Source organism: Giraffa tippelskirchi, chromosome 12 (genome assembly GCF_054371585.1).
Source record: "Giraffa tippelskirchi isolate mGirTip1 chromosome 12, T2T-mGirTip1v1.2.pri, whole genome shotgun sequence".
Lineage (NCBI taxonomy): Eukaryota > Metazoa > Chordata > Mammalia > Artiodactyla > Giraffidae > Giraffa > Giraffa tippelskirchi.
In genome coordinates this window covers 24,171,317-24,193,085 of record NC_137286.1, presented here as the reverse complement: position 1 = coordinate 24,193,085, position 21,769 = coordinate 24,171,317, and the positions used below count along the sequence as shown (strand labels likewise).

At 42.7% G+C, this 21,769-nt stretch overlaps 1 protein-coding gene and 1 long non-coding RNA gene across 6 annotated transcripts in view; one reads left to right on the top strand and one right to left on the bottom strand.

The window, feature by feature from the left end:
* The window catches only part of LOC145528856 (uncharacterized), a 176,222-nt gene that overhangs the window by 49,958 nt on the left and 104,495 nt on the right, over window positions 1–21,769 (bottom strand). The window lies entirely within an intron of this gene.
* The window catches only part of NPAS3 (neuronal PAS domain protein 3), a 925,755-nt gene that overhangs the window by 892,138 nt on the left and 11,848 nt on the right, over window positions 1–21,769 (top strand). For all 5 annotated transcript variants that reach the window (XM_081547992.1, XM_081547994.1, XM_081547996.1 and 2 more), the window contains 2 exons: window positions 5,129–5,322; window positions 9,556–9,662. In XM_081547992.1, the coding sequence (XP_081404118.1) occupies window positions 5,129–5,322; window positions 9,556–9,662 (301 nt within the window). The remainder of the gene's footprint in view (window positions 1–5,128; window positions 5,323–9,555; window positions 9,663–21,769) is intronic.

Genomic DNA, 21,769 nt, shown 5'->3' with positions numbered 1-21,769 from the left:
AACTTAGAGAGAACCCTAGGTATCAGCACCTGACTCTTATCTTCTATTTTATATCTGAGGAAACGCTGCCCTGGTCAAGTTAGATGACATGCCAAAAGTCACCAGAGCCAGAACTGAGAGCAATTGTTCTGTTTCCCAATTCAATGTTATTTCTAAGCCACAGTTATTCACTTTAAAATTACTATTTTTATGGTTTGACGGTTCTTGAAATCATATTAATATTTAGGTTTATCTACTTATATTCAACATCATTTCTCATTCACCTGCTTAACTGTATAAAACAGCCATCCCATTCTTTGGGATGTTACCACGGGGCCTGGTGACCATGTGGCAAGCTTGGCGTTTACGTCAGAATGCAATTGTGGGTGGAAAAAAGGGGGGCTTAGAGTTTTCAGAAATGGTCACTTTTTAAGCAAAAGTAATCATTATAGAGTAAGATAAATTCAATTTAGAGAAGTTAAGTTGCTTTAGGCTTCAGATACTCAAAGGGCTGGCATGGTTGGGGGATGTCTTTGGTGTTCTCATATCTATGTTTTCTCTGTTGGTAATTCCATTGAATTGCTTGGTTTTAAGTATCACCTCCAGTCAAAAAATAAATAAATAAATAAAGTGAAGCACAAACCAACCAACCAACCAAGTCTTCAACCATACCTTCACCTCTCAACTCTTAAGCACTCAACCCCTTTTTCCAACAACGAAGGACACCTTGCCCATCATCTCCCCAGGAAATACTAAGTGTCCACAGGGAAATCTTTTTCATCCCTTTGCCAGCAATTCCTGCATTCCCAGTTACGATTTAGTCTACCATCATCTTCTATGACACAGGCTCAAAATCACCATGCTTCTCTCCAGGTCCCATTACCAACTTCTACTGCTTGTACCTAGTATTTTCCCCATCTCTGTCTCTTCTGCTAACCCTCGGTGAAATGCTCCTGGATCCCTGGGTTCCTCCAATAAGTTGTCTTCTGTATTTGTTTCTATTGTACTTTATATTCCAGCCCTTTTCTCTATCTGGAACCCCTTTTACCATTCTTTGATTATATCTTATGGCAGTTTTAATTTAGTGCCAGTTTCATGTAGCCTTCCAGATCCATTCAGTCAAAAGTATTTTCTGCCTACCCTGACATCCCAAAGATTTCATTCTATACCTTTCCTTTGGCACACATTTTATTTAAGAAGATAGTATTTTTTTGAGCATATACTGTGTATCAGGCATTTACCCAGGCATTTTGTATACATTTCTACTTAATCCTCTCAGCAGCCCTATATCCCAGAGGTCCATATTTTACTGGTGTTGGGTACAGCTTGGACGTGGGGACTCCACTCCCTGGGTAATTTCAATGTGTAGTAAGGTTGAGAACCACTGGTAGAAGTCCAAACGCTTTAGCCAGACATTATCCTGTAGTAGGTATCACCTTGATGTTCTAAAAAACAAATGTTGGACCCCAGCCCAGTCCTACCTAATTAGAATCTCTAGGGCATGGAGCCTTGGAATCCGTGCTTTAACAACACTGCACAGGAGATTCTGTCACATAACCAGAATGGAGAAACCACTTGAGCAGACCCTGTGTCATCTCCCAATCTTAATATATTAAGAGTAATTGTTTATTTCCTCTCACTGTGTAGTCTGTAAACTCTTGAGAACAGGTTTACATTTGATCCACCTTGGTTTTCTCTCTGGTCTCTATCAAGTCTCTATCAAGACTCCTTGCATATGTTTTAGAAACTAAAAAACCAAAAAAAAGTGCCCTTCGATGACCTCATTAAGAAAACAAAAGACATCTTTACAGAGTACTTATTCTCTCTGTACTAGGTTTTTAATCCCTAATATGCTGACCTGGAAAGTAAGCAAGTCATTTCAATTCCCTGAGCATCATAGTTGCATGACTATGCACTGCCAGAGCTAGGATATGAACCCAGATCTTCTGATAATACCTTTCATCCAGCCTCAGGCCTTCAAAGCAACTACAAAGTAAAACAAACAAACAAACTGTATGTGTGTTTGGATACATGGTCTCTGCCATGTTTCTAAAATCTGAACATAACTTCTCACAATGGGAGGAAAAAAAAACAACTGTTGACGTTATGAAATGGATTTGGGGGAAATACGATAATTTAAACCCCCAAATTAATTAAAGGGCCTAACATATCTTTTCTTCTCTTCAACCTTACTCTCCCCCACCGCCAGATGTACATACACTCAGACAAACACACTCTGATTGTTCTTTGACATTTCTTGACAACTGCTTTGTTTATTGCATTGGCAATTTTCTTAGGTTTTTTTTCCCTTCTTAGTTTATAGTTTCTCAGACTTTTCAAATAATTTGGGCTTCTGCTATATATGAAATCATTTCAAAGGTTCATATACAGTTTACTTAAGGCAGTAAATTGGCATCTGGTATGAACTTCTAATGTTTTGGTTCAATATGAATATGCACTAAAACGTATAAAAGCATAACAAAATTGAAATGACGCTCAAACACAACCTGCTGCTGACAAGTACCCAATCATGTCCAACTCTTTGCAATGCCATGGACTGTAGCCTGCCAGGCTCCTCTGTCCATGGGATTTCCCAGGCAAGAATACTGGAGTGGGTTGCCATTTCGTTCTCCAGGGGCAAACACAAACTAGAAACATGGATTCTAAGCTCTCTTTGCCATTTCTAAGCCTGATGACTCTGGTTAGGGGAGGAATGTTGCAGAGCCACTTTCCTCACTTAAAAAATGAAAAGGAGAATGACCTAAAATAGACTCTCCCAATTTTTCTCCCAAATACAAAATGGCATGATCCTTTAAAGTAATAATTATTTATTTGGCCTGTGGTCAAGATCAAATGTATAATCAGTCCTTATCCTTATTATTTTTAAGGCAAACAGAATTATAATGAAAATTTTTATACTTCTTTATGATTTGGAAAGTGTTTACCACCACTTGCTTTGACTTTCATGACATAACTGCAGAATAGTCATTATTATCTTCATTTCATAGAAAAGAAAGAGATGCAGTGAGGTTGAGTGGCATTCTCAAGAACAAAATCAGGAGATGGCAAATCTAAGTCCCTGCCCAACCCAAATTTTGACCCCTTTCAACAGCTCAGTGGCCATGGGGAAAGCTGGAGGAGATCAGAGGCAGGTAGCTCTGACATGCACGCAGCTCCCCGGTAGCCTGCCTGGCTTCCTCAAATGTCTGCTACCCCAAATGCCTTTAAATTGCTTTGGAAGAGAATACCAAGTGGGGATTTATTTAACATATCATTTCTGGGTGTGAGTTTTCCTGAGCATTTATAGATCTGTGTTTTTCCAAGAAGCTGAATGTTCCTGATAAAACAAGACAGATAATGATAAATGAGCATCTATGTAAGCTTAGCTGGGAGGAGGGCCAGGGACTGTTAACACCCCTCCTGTGAAGCTAATCCCATTTCTTTTAGCTATTTCTTTATTAGTTAATGAGGTCTTGCAAAAATATGTGTCTGTGATGATGTTTCAGCATCCTTGCCTCTAGGAACATTTTCAAATATTCATAAAGTAGCTCGTCTGACCAAAGCTGAAAGCAAAGGTGCATTAAGCATGAATTTAGTCAACTTCAATGTGGGTGGTCAAAAAACTGCTCCTAAGGTAACCTAAATAATCCTCCTTGTTGGTTTCCAGATCCACAGCTCTGGGCTCAAACATGAAGGAGGACAGGGAAGAGGTATCATTTAGAACAGTCAGGACTCCGAAGGGTGGCCCCATAAGCTTTGATCCTGCTTCCTGACTGACAGCAGTGTGGCTTGCTTTCGGAAGACTGAATAACTTAAAAACACAATGAAAAAGGAATTACCAGTCAAGTCCCTAGGAAGGAGAGCAGATGCTAGCTCTTATTGCTCCAGGGAGGTCAGAGACCTACTTCCCACTTCAGTTTCTTCTGACAAGGAGGGAAAAGGAGACTCTCAAAAGGTGTCTCTGGTGCTCAGGGGTGCATTTGGAGAGGCAAACCAAACACAGAAACTCGACCAGCTATGCAACTGAGCTCCAAGGTACAGGAAATGGTGGCAAGTACTTCTACAACCTGGTTTGGAGGGCACCCCACACTGTCACAGGGCCCGAGGAACACAACTAGGGTACACACACGGTCTCCAACCCCCCTCACACACACACACACACACACATATACACACATGCCTTCCATCACCCAGAAGTGGTGCCACACAAATGCTCATTCTTTCCATCTTTTTATGATTTCATTTTCCCAAAACATTATTTAAGGAAACTCACATTGTGACTCATCTCCTATGTTCAATTCATAAACAAAGGAATTTTTTCAAAAGATGGCTTTATAAAGACATATCATTGAAAACAATGTGAGGATGATGAACCAACACTGTGGTTCTGAGTGGGTGGCCAGACTATCCATGGCATACTTTGGCTAAGAAACCAAAAATCACAGCATAGTTTTCTCCCTCCTGTTTCTGAGCAAGTACTTAAGAGCTGTCACCAGAATGCTGCAAGCCTTCCTGATCTACTGCAGTAAGAGCTCAAGGAACAAATCATATGCTGAGGTCTTCTGACCTTTGATCCCAGAGGGCATTGCGATAAAGCATGGTGTTACATGTACAGGTAACTCGGCACTGCCTAACATGGAATGTCTATGCTCAAAAGAACACATTCATGTCATTGTCACTGAATCTTTTAATCACTGGAGTCTTTGGCTTTTTTGAGAACGAAGGAAAGCTCTGAGCCACACTTCTGAAAAGAGACATCCATGGAATCCCGTTCAGTAGAAATTTGGAGAAGGACAGATATCGTCCACTAGTAAGGGATGAAAATGCAAACATTTCTTTTTGAAGCTCAGGGCTCAACTTTGTCCTTTTATCTGGTTGTGAACTTCCTCTGAATGTGAAAAAAAATAAGTCCTGAAAAATAGCAATAGCACAGTAATAATGCTGCCTTGAGAAATGCTCAGAGTATAAGACTATTTCTCTTTTGTCTCTTGCCTTGAGGACACTAAGGGCACTTTGACAGCCCTTATGATTACACCAGATTCAAGCGAACATTCGTTATTCCAGATGCGATTCTGCATTTCTCAAAAGAAGTACTGTTACAGCCCGGATGTAAATTTGACTGTGTCCTGTACTTAATGTTCTATTCCAGGTGATTCACATAACGGGCCGGCTACGACTGAGGGTGTCACTGTCCCACGGGAGGACCGTCCCCAGCCAAATCATGGGTCTCGTGGTTGTGGCTCATGCCCTGCCTCCCCCTACGATCAATGAAGTCAGAATTGACTGCCATATGTTCGTCACTCGAGTAAATATGGACCTCAATATCATTTACTGTGAAAATAGGTACTTTGTTTTTGTTTTCATTTGCCCTGTTGTATGTTGCACATTGGTAAGGGCCAGTGTTTTCAGCAGTCTGAAGGATTTTACTCTCCCAATGAGGCTCATTATAAATCCTGATCTTATTTTTAATGGCTGCTTGGACTGACACCAACCATGCTTTTTATTTGAAATTTACATCGCTGCCCTGATTTACATTAGGGACAACAATGGGATGAATTAGGATACCCAGGCATCCATATGCTGTAACTGAGACCCATTTTGGCCGAGAACCCAAGGAGAGAGCAGGACTGAGACATTCTTGGCAAAACAATGCAGCAAGAGCTATCTCCTAATGCCTCAGCCAGACCCACTTCCTGACGACTACAAGGGCCCGGCCTTATGATGGGCAGTGTTCACACGGGCATTGAGTACCTCCTCCTAGTCAGCTCAGGCTGCTGGGACAAATCCCCATAGACCGGGTGGCTCAAACAACAGACATTTACTTCTCACAGTTCTGGAGGCTGAGAAATCTAAGATCAAGGTGTAGGCGACGAGGTTCCTTTGGTGGCAGGCTGGGGTGGGGGGCCGTGGGGTGCAGGGTAGGGGGTGTCTTCCTGTTTCTTGCTGTGTTCTCATATATAGGAGGGCAAGCTCTGATCTTTCTCCCTCTTATAAGAACACTAATCCCATCATGGGGGCTCCACCTTTACGACCTCATTTAAACCTAATTACTCTCAAAGGTCCTGCAAATACTATCACAAGGTAGGAGTTGGGGCAGGGAGGTGGGGGAGGTGGTTGTGGGTAAGGACTTCAATAGATGAATTTAGGAAGTACACAAGCATTCTGTCCACAAAGCATATATAGAACAAATAAGAATTGGAGATCCCCAGAGGAAAAAAGACAAAAAAGAAATTTGCAGAACTCTTCAATGACACTTTGTAATCCTGAGGATTTCACTTGGATAGATTAAAGAAAGATGACCCATCATATAAGTGACTTGGCAGCCCTTCCTCCACACTGAGCTTTTACAAAAGGACTTTTTAGCCTCCGGTTAAGAAGTTCACTGTTTCATTAGGCACAAAGCAAGCGACGAGGAGATGGGACAGTGCCCCTTCAGACCTTTCACCTAGAAGTCACCAGTCTATCATCAGGCTGATTTGAAGAAGAGAGAATCCCGGGGCAGGGGGAGGGGGTAGAAGGGAGGTGCTCACATGTGGCTGCGGGAAGGAAGCTTGGCAGTGTTGTTCATTCTTGGGGGCGGGGGGGTGGTGGTGATGGGAACAAAAGAACAGGATGGTCAAGTGGTTTAGGAAAGTGATCTCTCTCCCGGGCCCAGACAAGAGGAAGACAGGCAGTGCCCACAGCTGCTGGTCCATTGGGAAGCACTAAAGATGTTGGGATCAAGCTAGAAATGTCTGCCCTTCCCAGTCAGGCTTTGATTCAGAGGAAAGGTTTCACTGGGAAAAGATAACCCACCCAAACTTTAGGGTGTTCAGGCAGGGAGAAGATATCATGAGCCTGTCACTATTATCTAATGAGTAGTTCAATCTATTTGTCAAGTTTTGAGAGTATTTATTAAAATTCTTATCACCATGACTGTATACCTGGCTATGTCCAAGGCATTCTTCAGTGGCCACAGAGAATCAGGAAGATGAGTTCACCAGAATGAGTAGCTAGAGTTGGCCAGGAATAATAGAGAGCGCTAACATTTATTGAACGCCTACTACACCCTCGGCGGCATGCGAAGCACATTGAAAGCGCTGTCTCATTGAAGCTTCAGGACAGCTCTGGGAGGCTGGTGTTGCCCATGTCCACCAGCACCAGGCAGTGTCAGCTTAGAGAGAGAGGGTAAGTGTCCTGACTGAGGCCAAGACTTGAACTCTATCAGATTCAAACACCCTACCTCTGCAGGACCTCCCTGCATTCCCTGTCTCTAATTTCTCTTCAGAAGTCAGGTTAAATGGTAAGGAAGTGGTCCAAATAACCACTGTGGGGATCTTTCATATGTGTGCACCCATGAAAGAGAATATACAGCCCTTAAAGCAGTCTCTTCTGTTTTAAAATGTAGAACGTTGGATACCCAGGGAGGCAGGTAGACAGTCAAAGGATGAACTATGGCTTTGCGTCTTTGAAAACAAATGTCAGTTCCCTTGATTGAGTTCTACCAGCACCACTCACCACCAAAAAAAAAAAAAAAAAAAATGAAGCCTCATCTCATTTACCTAGCTCCAAGAAATCCCTAAGCCATCACTTAATTCTCAGGCCTGTGGTCACAGGTTGATTAATTCTTTTGATGCACTCCACGGACTTGGGTGCCTGATGGTGCCACTCTGGTAATTGAGATCACTTTCTATGGCCCACTTCATGCATCTTTCCTCCCATTAAAACATGTCTTTCTTCCACAACCCCTTATTAGCCAGTATAATACAGCATTATTTCCCTACTGAAGATGACAGTAATTATTTAAAAGGACCCCTGTTAGAAGTAATTGCATATTTAATCTGAGAGAACAGCATATCTTGTGTGCCAGCCACCATGCTACATTCACATCATTTCACTCATTAATACCCTCACCTGCCTCTGAAGTTATTTCACAGATGAGGAAACTGGGTCTCAGAGTATAGGTTGCCATCAGGATTTTAATCCTGATACACAGGTCGTCAGACCGGTCTAGGGCTTTCTACACATAGATGAAGAGGTCTTTGAACAAGGAGCTCATCACATTCACCTTGATAACAGGCTCTGGGAGGACAGAGAAGTGTTTCCATTGTTTTGAAGGATTTCATTCAAATAAAACGTAAACTAAAGAACTATCTTCCCTAAAGAACCAGGTGCCTTTCCCCAGGGTTCACTGTTTACTTAGGGAATTGCTAACTAGAAAACAGGGGCCTCTCCTGGACTCTCCTCAGAATCCCAGGACAGCCTCGGGCAAGTCAGCCTCTGCTGCTTTCAGAAGATCCAGCAAATTCCAGAAACACCATGGAGGGAATGAGGGCCTTTAATGACATCCTTATTCACTCGTTTGCAGAAACGGGGTGTGAACTGCGCTTCGAAAGCAACTAATGGTTTTAGGAAAATACCAGCTGATCCATTTTATACCAGAAAACCATGGACTCCTGAGAAAACACTCCAAGAATTCTAGTTTGGCCAAAGATATGATTTAAATTGCTAGATGCTGAGAAATTCACTCCCTGGGTAGAGTATTTTCATTATATCCCATATTATCCTGGTTTGGTTTCTTATTTCCTTGCCTTTGGGGGTCAGATTTCATTCCCCCTGCAGCGCTCTCACGGGTTTCTTCAAGGTGTCATAGCTAAAGATTCACTTAATATTTGATAAGTCATAAAACATAAAAAGCACAGGGGCAGTAAAGAGAATCAATTAAACAAGAGAGAAATTCTCCCTGGGACAGACCAAAATGAACCTGAACTTGGACAGGGAGGAGGAGAAGCAGCATTTCGGCGCGTTTGTGTAAACCAGGCAGATTCCACACCCCGCAACGTGTTTTCCAATTTTGGTTCTATTTTTCTGTGCTCCTGCCTGAGGACATTGGCGTCTGGACAATCAATGACAGAGGCTTACACACATGTACTGTCAAGCACAAGCCCAGCAGAGCTGCCGAAGTGGTTTAAAAGTTTCAGTGTGGAAGCCACCACAAAGTCCCAGTTAAAAGGGCCAGGAGTGAGAGCTGAGCTCTCAAATGACTCAGACAAAAAAAGAGAATACCCCCAGGCATCTGTGTGTCTCAGCATTTAAATTATATCCCTTGAAATGCCAATTTGGATTTTGTGCCAAGAAGCAGTTGAAGCCCTTTTTCATGGAAATACCCAATAGAAGACCAATCTGTTTAAATGAAAGGTGTCTCTAATCATTTGGTATAAACATAACATGTTTTTATTTTATTATGTAACCTTGAATTATCTTAGCCTCTAATGAGGATCTCGCATTGTTACTGATTCTCAATAATTTCATGGAATTATGTTGTCTAAATGCATATTCCGATACTAAAGGAAGAAAAGAAAAACCTACCTAATTATTTCAACACAACTGCTTGATCCAGCGCAGTTCCGGCTTCAGAAAAGGACTGTTACATGTTAAAGAAAATTAATTTTATCTAAAAGGGGTTTTCCCTCAGTGCCAAGCCCTCACAGGTACCCTGGTACAAGGAAAATTGTCAGTAGATCTGTTTCTAAGTCATTGAACTGTTTGTATATTTCCCCTGCTTCTGATTTCCAGCCTGTGTTCTTCTCTTTGTAGGATTAGTGATTATATGGATCTGACCCCTGTAGACATTGTAGGGAAGAGATGCTACCACTTCATCCACGCTGAAGATGTCGAGGGCATCAGGCACAGTCACTTGGACTGTAAGTACCTCCGGTGCGCGGGGACAACCCAGCTGGGGTCCTCTCTCCTGGATGCTTTTTTCTGATTTCCATGTCAATTTCTCCCTTCACATCTCCTGCACATTTGAGACGACTGTCGGTGCATAGTGAGAAAAAGTGAGACATAAGTCACTTCAACTTGTGTTGGAATTAGATTGAAAGCTGGATCTCAGGGACCAGAGAAATTGCTGGATCTGTAGGTGCTCACCCCAGATTTCATGGTCTCCCGCGTGCTCTCTCCCATGATGTGACGGGGGGACCTTTGTCTTAAGTGCCTTCTCGACCCTTTCATTTTCTAGAGCTACTTCCACTCTGAAATGTGTGGTCTCCGTTTCAAAACCGACGCGGGAGAAGACAAGTTCAGCTAGGCCGGAGCCTCATAAAAGTTCCAACTTGGCTAGCCACGGGCCTGGGGGGGAGGGGGGAGGGGGAGGGGGGTATTGCAGCTCTCAAAGGCACTGATGTTTCACTGTATTTCTAGAAAGAGGGTTATTTAGAGAAGCGGGTATCTCCATGTCCCGACTCCTGGAAGGGCGAAAGTCATCTCAGCGCTTTGAGTCTGGTTCCCGGCTCCTGACCAGCAGGCTCACCTCCAAGGCACCTCTTGTGGGCGTTTAAGCAAAGCAGGGCCAGCAGAGCTCCGCTGGGTCCAGACAGTGACTCACAAGCCAGCATCCTCGTGCACTTTTCCCTCATCAGATTTCAAGGGGCTGTTTTTTGTGAGTGCAAGGGATCTCAAGTCCCATCGGGCAAGAGGCACTGTGGCCCTCTTAGGAAGAAGCTCTCTTTTCCAATGAGAGTTCCTTTCTATGACCATTCCACAGACTCTTCCTAGAAGATGAGGGCTCTGCCATCTACATTCCTAAAAGGTTCTTAACCCAGTTCTGAACTCTGGTTTTAAATGCATGCAAGGGGACACAAATGAGATGGTTCAGCTTGAAACGGAAGCTTTTATGTAGTAAGATCGGCCAGGTGGCCTCGGTGTTAATGTCGTCTTCCCTTTCTGGCAATGGTTGAGGACAGCTGTTTGAGCTCTCTTCTGCCCTTTGCAGTTGTTGACTCGTTTCAAACTGAGACCCTCAGAAGCATGATGGAGAGACAGTAAGCTAGCCGGAGTCTCAGTGTGAGCGTCTCGTACTGTGTGTTGAACCCTGCATTAGCAGCACTGACATGGGAGCGAGGTCAGTGTCAAGTTCTGTATGTGCTGTGTCTCTGGGAAAAGGCTGTCTGCAGGCAGCTCTGGCAGATTCTACTCCCAGCCCTGAGTGCGTGCCTTGGTATGGCTCCCCAGGGATTTAGGCAGCGCACTTGTTGCTGAGAACAAATGGGTGTCGGGTATCACAGGAGCAGATGGTTCTTCAATTAATTGAGGGAAAAAAATGATGCTGTTTCCTGAAAAGAAACATCGGGTTCTTTGTAGCTGGGAATTTAGAGAAAATGGAGAAAAATCAGGATCTTTGGAGGAAGCTGTGAGTATATTTTGTGATGCAGATATGCCAGAGATTCAGACTTTTAAAATGAATGCATGTTTGTAAGACAGTCATACACCATGTTCCTGTATGTGGAGTTGGGGGGTGGGGTGGGGTGGTGCTTTTCCATTCTGGAATCTTAATCGAGGTCTAAATTCAGAAACCTGATGCTGACAAAAAAGAATTTTGTCATCCGCTGTTATTATTTGGAAAACGTCATGCTATCTCTCTGGGATTTGATTTACAGCTTGAAGAAACACAATTCCTCAGGAACAGTGAGCCAGGGCAGTTCATTTCTTCCCATAAAGCAAAGGTCTCCAACAAATACATTTGAAGCCATCCTTTCCGATCTACTTTTAACTCATTTTCAGTACCCAGAATAATTTGAGAGTGCTGAAAATAAACAACTCCGTCCACCATTCAGTATTGTGCTAGTATCCTAATTTTTCTGGTATCTTGCCAACTAATAAACATAGAAGGTATGCTTTCAAATTCTGTGATTTTTTTTTCATTACTTGATATTGACATACTGGCTATTGCTTTATGATTTCGTCTGCTAACAATGATTATGTTCAGTCTTTCAACTCTTATATACATGACTTCTAATTTTAAGTTCTTTTAAAACCTTAAACGCATGAAAAACAAATAGAATGAGCTGATAATTCAGCACAGTAAAATACACTTCACATATTTAGCTATCACGCTGTGGAATAACTCCACAATGTCAAGTAGCACACAATTAGTAAAACTGTAGGGGGAGGAAAAAGGAGTGTTTTGATCCTGAAGAATTTTGATCCTAATCAGATTGAAATTTCAGCGTTCTTGTAGTGCTTAATATCTTCAATCACACACACACACAAATCAAACTGATGCCAGTGTCAGGTTTTGCATTCTGTGACTGAAATAAAATGCTAAAATATACAAATGCATCTCGCTTTGTACAATAAACATTAACATCATTATAAAGTAAGATTGAGTCTAAAACTGTGTGATGGAATGTCTGATGTTTACCTAATTCTCAAACCAAAGCCAGCCCAGTAACAAAATGACAGAGCATGTAATAAGTCTTGGTTGTGTAAACACTGGAAGAAAAGGCAAAAAGCCAGCACAGCATCTTGCTTGTCCAGAGCCCTAGGCTATTACTGAACGATGCCTCAACTGTGCCTTCTTGGCAGGAGAAGGTCATGGTGACATGGAATCAGCTCAAGAATAAGATAGAATTCTAAAACAAAGGGATGGTTAAAAAATAAACCACATTAACTATTTAGCTTTTCCTCCTAGAGCTATTGGCACAATTCCTGGCTCTGTCCATGAAAGGCAGGTTGTAGTCATCTGATCATACTTCTGATATTTTGAGATCTGTCTTAGGCTCCAGTTTATGGATAAAACTTAAAGAAAAAAAGACTTGACAGCCTTTGATAACTCAAAATGCTATCTTTATCACTCAGATCTATTTTCCTAGCATAGGCAACTATAAATCTATAGATGAGCTTGTTTCTAGAATAAAAAAAGTAAAAGGGAATCTCAGCTGCACCAGGATTTGACAACTCTAATAAAGTGAAGCAAAAAACTCTGGACCATTTACTCTGCCACTAGGCTCACGTGAGACACCTGAGGGTTCACTGGGTCCAACAGAAAGAATCCCTAAGACTCACATTATATACACCAATACGGTGGGTTAGTGAAATGACAAAACCAAGGGAGTTTAGGTCCTCTTCTGTCACACTGTGACCAAAGACCTGTGTGACACTTTTTTCTTTATGCCACCTCACTGGAGTCACTGAACCCAGCTTCGTTGATTCTTCAGGCCAAAGTGAGCAAATCAACATTCTAAGGTTTGAACTTTAAATCATCCATATTAGCAGTGATTTGAGCCCCTGTGCCTATCACCCTGAAGCTTTCCAGGGTTCCCAGGTGGCGCTAGTGGTACAGAACACGCCTTGCCAGAGCAGGAGATATAAGAGACGCAGGTTCTATCCCTTGGTTGGGAAGATCCCCTGGAGGAGGGCATGGCAACCCCCTCCAATATTCTTGCCTAGAGAATCCCATGGGCCGAAGAGCCTGAAGAGCACTGGGCTTCGGTCCTCAGTGTCACGTCACCCTAGAGTCACACACTCCCCTTACCTATAGGAATGGCTCGACCCTCCCCTGCTGTGCCTCTGCCTACAGTCCAGTAAATGGAAGGGCAAACCACGAGTGCTAACCAGAGAAAGATGCCTCGTGTTGTGCTTTTGTCCCTGTCTACAGAAGATGCTCCTTTTGCCTTGAGATGTCCTTAGGGTTCTTCCCGGGTCACATCAGCAACGACGCTCTAAAACCTGGAAAGAGTGACCTGAGGGAAAATTTCCTTTCTCTTTATTACGATGTGTCCCAGCAGCAAGGCTCAAGGCTCTGCAGCAGTGGAGCTTTAGGGGAGTAAAAAAGGAGCCGGAAAGTATAGAAGTGGCATCAGTTTTCCCTTCCTAGAACTGGACCCAGGATGAGAAAACTCTGGCAGAGTTATTTCAGAAAGAAAGGAGGACTTCCAGCTTGTCTATGAGATCATTAAACTTAAAAAAGCACCACCTACTCAATGCATTGGGGAGGTGTTAAAAAAAAAAATACAGTAGCCTGTTTCTTTCTTAATTACAAAATTCTATACTTCCTAACAAAATGAATACACAGCTACCTGGCATAATGCATTCCATGCTGTTTTGCATCAATAACCCCTACACTTCCCTCCTAAAGGCGTCTCATCGCCAAATGCAAGCCGACTGCTTAATGCAGGACTAATTAGTATACCCCCTTCCAGTCTGCAGGCCCTCCATTGTAATTCCTTCCCAGCTCATTTTTTTTCCACAACCGAGCATCAATCAAAGTAAGTGCCCTGCCTGCCTAGGAAACACAAGATGCCCTCCATGCATTTGTCATCTGCCACACAAACAAAGGGGGAATTGAATTGTTGATTTGGGTATGCAGCCACCACCAGCAGTAGAAGAAGGCTCGAGTGAAGGAAGGAGGGAAGGTGTGGGGTTTGCTGGATGGGCCACATGCAGATGGCACAGGGGATGTATTTTCTGATCTTAGATTTTTCCATGGCTGGGTCTTCAGGGATTTAGCTGCCACCTGATCACTGGCTGGACTTTCCCCCCGCCAAAGCAAATGAGTTTTTTCCTCTTCGTCCATATGAATATGAAAATTCACATGAAAGGAAATGCACGTAATAGCTGGCACGTCTGCCTTTTTGCAGAAGCCAAGTCAGCCTAGCCTGTCCATTAACTTAAAAGATTGTCACACGGAGACAAAATTAAGTCAGGCTTTTATGCAGGAGCGAATTAGTATTATTACTTTACACTTTTTTTTTTTTTTTTGGCAAGTGCTGATTTGGGTTTTTAAATCCAAGGTCAGGCACACAGAGAGAACAGAGACCATCAAGGACCTACCTACCAGCTGGGTGTCCCTGCTCCATTGCATTCTAGAAATGCGAAATTTCAGGCCAAGCCTCAGGTTTACTGAGTCCAAATAATGCAGTTAACAAAGGATCCCTAGCTAACTCACATTCATATAAAAGTTTGAGAAGTACTGACCACACTGGTATTTAGAAGGCATTGTTTTACATGGAGTAAAATACAAATCGACTAGTGATCTTAAGGACTTCATTTATCCCTCTCCAAGAGATGAATTTTATTAATAGCATTAAAAAATGTGAATAGTCAAGTGGCTCTGAGGGCATCTCAATCAGTGTTCAAATGAAACAAGCATTGATAACTCGATTAAGAGATCAACTTCTTTACAAACATGTAAAGTTTTGAGTATCAGTGGAGAAAGTTAATAGGGTAGAGATAATAGTAACTGTCAACTTGTAAGCAAAAGTCAGGTTTTTCCCCAGGTTAATATTTGTCTAGGTACTTGATGTGTGAATAGGACAGTCATATTTTCCCTGTTCAAGGTCATCTAACATTTGTGAGTATCTACTACAGACAAAGTTTTGCAGTATTGCTATAAAATTTCAACAAAGATATGGGTCTTCACCTTCAAGAAGCTTACATATTAGTAGAAAAGACAGCATGAAAACAGCCAAATTTGAAAAGGTGGCATAAAGAGAAGACAATCACATTATGGTATATAAACAAAACACAGGTGCCCCAGAGGTGGGGGCAACCAAAGGAGGATGAGACGTTCAGAGGCAGCACACTCTTCCAAGACACTGAAAGGTGGTGACAAGAAGCCAAGAAGGCAGGAGATATGCCAGGGCTGGGGGTGGGGGAAGGGTAGGTGGTAAGGGCATCCCAGGCTTCAAAGAGCACATGAGAGGACACAAAATATCACACATGATCTTTTCTCTCTACTGAGAGAGGAAGTCAGATCTTCGATTTCATTCATACATTCTAATACAGTTCTAACATGGATTCTTGGGGTTTTCCTTATTACTATTTCAATTAGTAGCTGCTTTTTATTATCATAAAAAGAAACACCTGATGTTTGAGAGAAATGAGCCCATTGCTGTTGTAAAGCACGATCAAAAAAAAAAAAAATACTTCTAAATCATCCATTTTAACCAAAATCAATTACCCTAAATAAAACCAATTCCATTACTTCTTACAAAATAAAGGACAACATGGCATCGTATTTTTTTAAATTACTTTGCTTGAAATATCCACGGAGAAGGCAATGGCACCCCACTCCAATACTCTTGCCTGGAAAATCCCATGGACAGAGGAGCCTGGTAGGCTGCAGTCCATGGAGTCGCTAGGAGTCGGACACGACTGAGCGACTTCACTTTCCCTTTTCACTTTCATGCATTGGAGAAGGAAATGGCAACCCACTCCAGTATTCTTGCCTGGAGAATCCCAGGGATGGGGGAGCCTGCTGGGCTGCCATCTATGGGGTTGCACAGAGTCGGACACGACTGAAGTGACTTAGAAGCAGCAGCTTGAAATCTAGATTTAATGACACCCTGCACACCTCCCCCAAAAACCCTCAAACTTTTCAATTAAAACACAAATGAGCAACATAGGATTTAATTTGTGTATGTGTTGAGCATAAGTTTTCCCATTAATATAGAGTTGACTAAGGAGCAGGTGATTTGAACCTCTTTGTGAATGCCCATCCCCTCTCTGGCCTCCTTTGAATTCTTGGGGAGGCGCCAGAACCCTCCTGTGGAAGTAACAGAAAACCCAAGTAAAAATGACATAAACTTTCTTCATAATCATCTTCACTTTCCCTTCGTGATCAAAGGACAACTGTAGCACCGCCAACGATATGTTCCTCATCAGACAGTGTCCAAAGTCAGAAGAGGGTCAGCTGCTACTTTCTGTTCATTTTTTGAAAGAAAATATACCTGGAGGCTCTCCAGAAAAGTCTCATTGTCCAGGGCTTCATCAAATGCCCCAGCCTCAGCCATGCACTGGATAGAATTACCATGGCTGGTTTAAACACTCAAGGTTTATCTCCCTGAGGCATGGTGGAAGTTCACCACACAGAGAGCCCCAAATGAGAGTTCTTTTACTCAAAAAGAAGTAGCAGATTTGCTATTCAGAGGGCAATCAACAATGACCGCACCTGGGAGAATCTGTAATGTTTTCACAATAAAGCACCAGGATTTCTGACAATTTAACAGAACAGGTGAACAGGTGAAACGTGCCTAAGCTCCTTTAAATAGTCCCAATTTTATGGAACACTAGTCTTTCCATACCTATGCCTCACCACTTACATATTTCTTGGTAGAGATAGTAGACTTAGTGAAGTAGCTGTATCTTGAAACACAGGGTCTGCCAGAGACATAAAACAAACCTGACTACAAGATGCACCTCATCTTTTACCTTTCTGTAGATCTCCCTACATCCCAGTACTTCATTTTCATTTTTAAAGGGAGTGAAGAATTCACCCAGGCCAGGAGGGACCCACTGTGTATTCACAGGCCTCCACGCCACTTTCCATAAGTCATCCTTGTGATAAACTTATTAGTGAAAATGACTGCTAAGCATCTGTCTCCTGCTTAAAGGCAAAGAGAGGCAAATCCTTACCTTCAGAAGACAGAAAACTTGTTCAACCGTCTCCCATGGTTGAGAGACTTTCCCCCTGAATCTCGCTGTCTGAGGTTTCATCACATTCCAAACCTCAGTCAGTTCCCGGGAAGGGAAACGAAGTTTCCGGGACTGACTGAGACTAGACAGGAGGACAGGCGGGCAACAGGCTCTGCTCCCTTTGCTGTCCCCCAGTGTTGGCATAGAAGTCACCTTCAGCAACATTATTTCTTGAATGAGTGAATAAATTCACCATTTCCCTGATTTCCTGGTCACAAACCTTAATTCCATGCTGAAGAGTTCAGTTCAGTTCAGTCACTCAGTCATGTCCGACTCTTGCAACCTCATGAGCTGCAGCACGCCAGGCCTCCCTGTCCATCACCAACTCCCGGAGTCCACCCAAACCCATGTCCATTGAGTCGGTGATGCCATCCAACCATCTCATCCTCTGTCGTCCCCTTCTCCTCCTGCCCTCAATCTTTCCCAGCATCAGGGTCTTTTCACATGAGTCAGCTCTTTGCATCAGGTGGCCAAAGTATCGGAGTTGTCCCTTATATAAGAAACCCTCACCAAAAAAGATGGTATAGGGGCTAAAAAATATTCTTAACTGTCCCAGGTCAAGAAGAGCAGGAATAAAGAGTACCAAAACTTCCTGGTTGGACTGAAACCAAAAAAAATCTAAGATCTCAGATGTCACTCTTGCCAACCATTACTTTGATTCTTCCAGTCCTAGAACATGATCCTCTCCATGTTGAAATAAAGCCTTGGTCTCCAATTCCGCACATTATGATCAACAAAAGGGGAATTTATTTTTTAAATTTAACTAATTGACATGTTTTCAATCAATGAAAAGTTTTCTGCATGATTCGATATTAACAGTTAATAAAAATCTATCCATCGGCGGTGGTACAGGAAAAAAACCTCTTCTGAGGTTATAAATCACACAGATAGCGATTGAAGCAGGGCCTGTCATTAGGGTATTAGGAGGAAAATCCATAGATGATGCAGAGTCATTCACAGACCATCCACACACGCACAGCCTTCTGTCCTTAAGCTCTAACTCACATTAAGTATCAAATATCGTTAAACTTGACCAAATATTGCTCGGCACATAAATTTACAAAAAAACTAAAAACCAATTTGTGGATGCCTGCTATTTAAGACATCCAGCTCACTAATTGCAAAATCTATAGGAAAGTCTGCATGGCATCAAAGCCTTGCTTGATCCTATGAGCAGTTCTAAATGAAAAACTGTCTCTATTGCAAGTAAATAAAGCACTCAATGCACCGTTCCTGGCTCTAACGCAGTTTCTCTTGTGGGTTTTGAAAATGACCTTCCTGTAAGCATCAAGGACTGTAACTTTTTAGATAAAGAAACTTGTTCTTGTTTTAAGTCTATGTCAGGTTCATTCCCCTATAGCCCACAGTTTTCAAAAGCAGAGGAAAAAGTAATCCAGAATTAAAAAAAAAAAAAAAGTCCTGTTTCCAGAATGAAGTTCCCTGTCAGCCTGCCTTGGGCCTTAGGTGGAGAAGCAGAGATTAAAGAGTCAGTATTCTTTTTCATGTTTCATCTGCCAGTTTTGTGAATGTAGAAAGAAAACCAGTGGCTATAGCTAAGCACCCAACTGCGGTATTAAGTCGAAAGTGCAATTCTAGCACACCCCCAGCTTTCCATGCTCTCCACATTAGTGAGGTTGAAAATAATTTTTGAGTTTCTAGCAGAAAACCCTCCCTCTCCCCATTATCTGCAGCCATTGATGAAGGTAGCTCAAGGGCGGGGGTGGGGGTGTGGGGTGAGCCTTGCAGCAGATGCATCCCCATATCACCATGGCGATAATGAAGCTCTTTGTCCAGCTGTGTGAATGTCCAGTGTGAACTCCCCGATGATCTCACCATTTCCTATTGATTCTATACTTACCTGAATACACCAAGTCCTGCAGCTTTTCAATGCATATGCAAACCTCTAAAACGTCCTTTTGTGCAACGCTCTGCTAAAAGACTGCTTTTGAGATGTGTTCTTCATCTCCTCTTCAAACTGAATTAGACTGCTTCCTTCTTTTGAAGGCACAAGTAACTCACTATTTAGAATCTTTGGCTTTGATTTTGTAGAACCGCCCAACAGGAAGAGAGCATGTTCTCTTTTTTCCTCCATATTTCTGAAGGCAAACTTGGACTGATTTGTTTTGATTTACTAAGAGAGTTATGTTCCTGCCACAGACACAGGCTTCCTTTATGTCCTTTCAGTCATCAGTCTGTCTCTGTGGACACAGTTTTCCCCAGGAACACTGAAATCCCTCTGTTGATCACTGCGTGCAGAGGCATGGTTGTGCGCTCCAGCAAGAGCTCGTTGGATTTGAAGGGGGTGAGGGGGTGGGGCGAGGTTTTCTCTGCAAGTAGGACATTTCTTGTATGCCTGCCACTAAGTGCAAACCAAGAGACTGGGTGACTTTTTAAAAAGATAGTCAATCGAACTAAGCATCCCATCTTGGGGCATAAAATACATTAGTGATGTAAAAAGTCATGTGTTCTAAAACATAAGCCCACCACGTTTTTCTTTGAACTATATTCGCCACTCCCTTCACAGTTAGAGGCGGGTGATATTTTGACACTTAAGAGACAAAAATGGTCAGATGAGCAGGGCTGGAATGGTTCAACCAGGAAGATCTAAGTCTCTCCTCGTCTCTGATAGCTTCTTCTCACAAATGCAGGGTCAGCCCTGTCCTGCAGAGCACAGTCTGTAACTCAAAGGCATCTGTAGCTTGGAAGGTGGGAGAGCACTAGTGACAGCTTCTTGGTTTTTCTCAGAGCTGAACCATAGCAGCTGAAAGCAAGACTTCGGAGCTTGAAAGAGCATATTCTCATACAGCTGCAGAGGCGTCCACAGTTACACCTGGGACCAGCCAAGACTGTAAGGGCATCTGGGAAATTTACACACTCAACCTCCCTGGTCTTCATGCTTACCCTCCAAAACCTAAGACAAGGCCATTTCAGTGTTTTGAGATCCTTAAATAAAAATTAATTCCTGGACTTCCCTGGTGCTCTGGTGGTTAAGAATCTGCCCGTCAATGCAGAGGACATGGGTTCGATCCCTGGTCTGGGAAGATCCCACGTGCCACGGGGCAATTAAAGCCTGTGTGCCACAACTACTGAGCCCATGCTCTGCAGAGAAGCCAACGCAGTGAGAAGCCCGCATAGCACAGCTAGAGAGGAGCCCCTGCGCATTTCAACTGGAGAAAGCCTGAGCACAGCAACGAAGACCCAGCACAGCCAAAAATAAATACTCAGAAATAATAAAAAAAAAAAAGAGAGAGAGAGACTAATTCTTATTGCCCAATTTTAAGGACATCGTTCTGGAAACGTTATGACGTGATCATTGAGTTCAGTAGGCACACATAGGCTGCTTTACCAAAAAGTTTGGATGGCAAAAAGTAAACTTTGAGACTAGTTAAAGAGAAGATGCCAGGTTATGTTTTAGAAGTACTCAGACCGTATCATGGAGTAAGACTGAAAATATGATCCACATGGATATTTCCTCTCTCTCTGTTTCTTCTCCTTACAGTTTGAGCATATTGTTATGAATGTTCTCCTGGGCTTATGGGTTTGTTGAGTATCTATCTCTTTTCAAGGGACAATTAACTATTTTTTAAGTTACTTCTGTATCAAGTAACTTTGTGTATGCATGCCTAAACATGTCCTACTATTTGCGACACCATGGACTGTAGCCCACTAGGCTCCTCTGGACTCCATGGGACTGTCCAGGCAAGAACACTGGAGTGGGTTGCCATTTCCTTTTCCTGAGGATCTTCCCCACCCAGGGATCGAACCCGTGTCTTCTGCATTGGCAGGCGGATTCTTTACCGCTGAGGCATCTGCAAAGCCCATATCAAGTAACTTACATCATGCTTATTTCTGCTTTTCTCCACAAAAGGGATTTTGTAAAATAGACTAAAACTGCTCTCATTTCTCTCCATTATTTAAAGCTAAAATCCCAAAATAAAATTAACAGCCCTGGATTAGAGAGAATCGAGAAAGTCTTTGTGTTTATCAAGTTGTCTAACTTACTACAAACTAAAAATCCCTTTCAAACTGGCACCAAGGTGGCTTGCCTTCTTGAGCTGATTAGAACCACATGAGCTCAGAAAAAGCTGTCAGATCCTGCCTCTGGCACAGCTGGAATGATCCAACTGATTTGCCAGTATGATTTTTTTTTTAAAAAAGGAAACTTCATCCACAAATCATACATTTATGTTCTAGAGCCTCAAGCAAAAATTATTCCGTTCATTTTACAAGAAGCAAAATTCCACTGTGACCTCTTTTATAGGTCCTCTGGAAAAACAAAAGCACTGGAGGGATCTTGTGGTCAACATTTCATATAGTAGCAGCTAATTGTCCCTTAGACGGCAAAGAGATCAAACCAGTCAATCCTAAAGGACATCAACCCTGAATATTCATTGGAAGGAATGATGCTGAAGCTGAAACTCCAATACTCTGGCCACATGATGCAAAGAGCCGACTCACTGGAAAAGACCCTGATGCTGGGAAAGATTCGGAGAAGGCAATGGCACCCTACTCCAGTACTCTTGCCTGGAAAATCCCATGGACGGAGGAGCCTGGT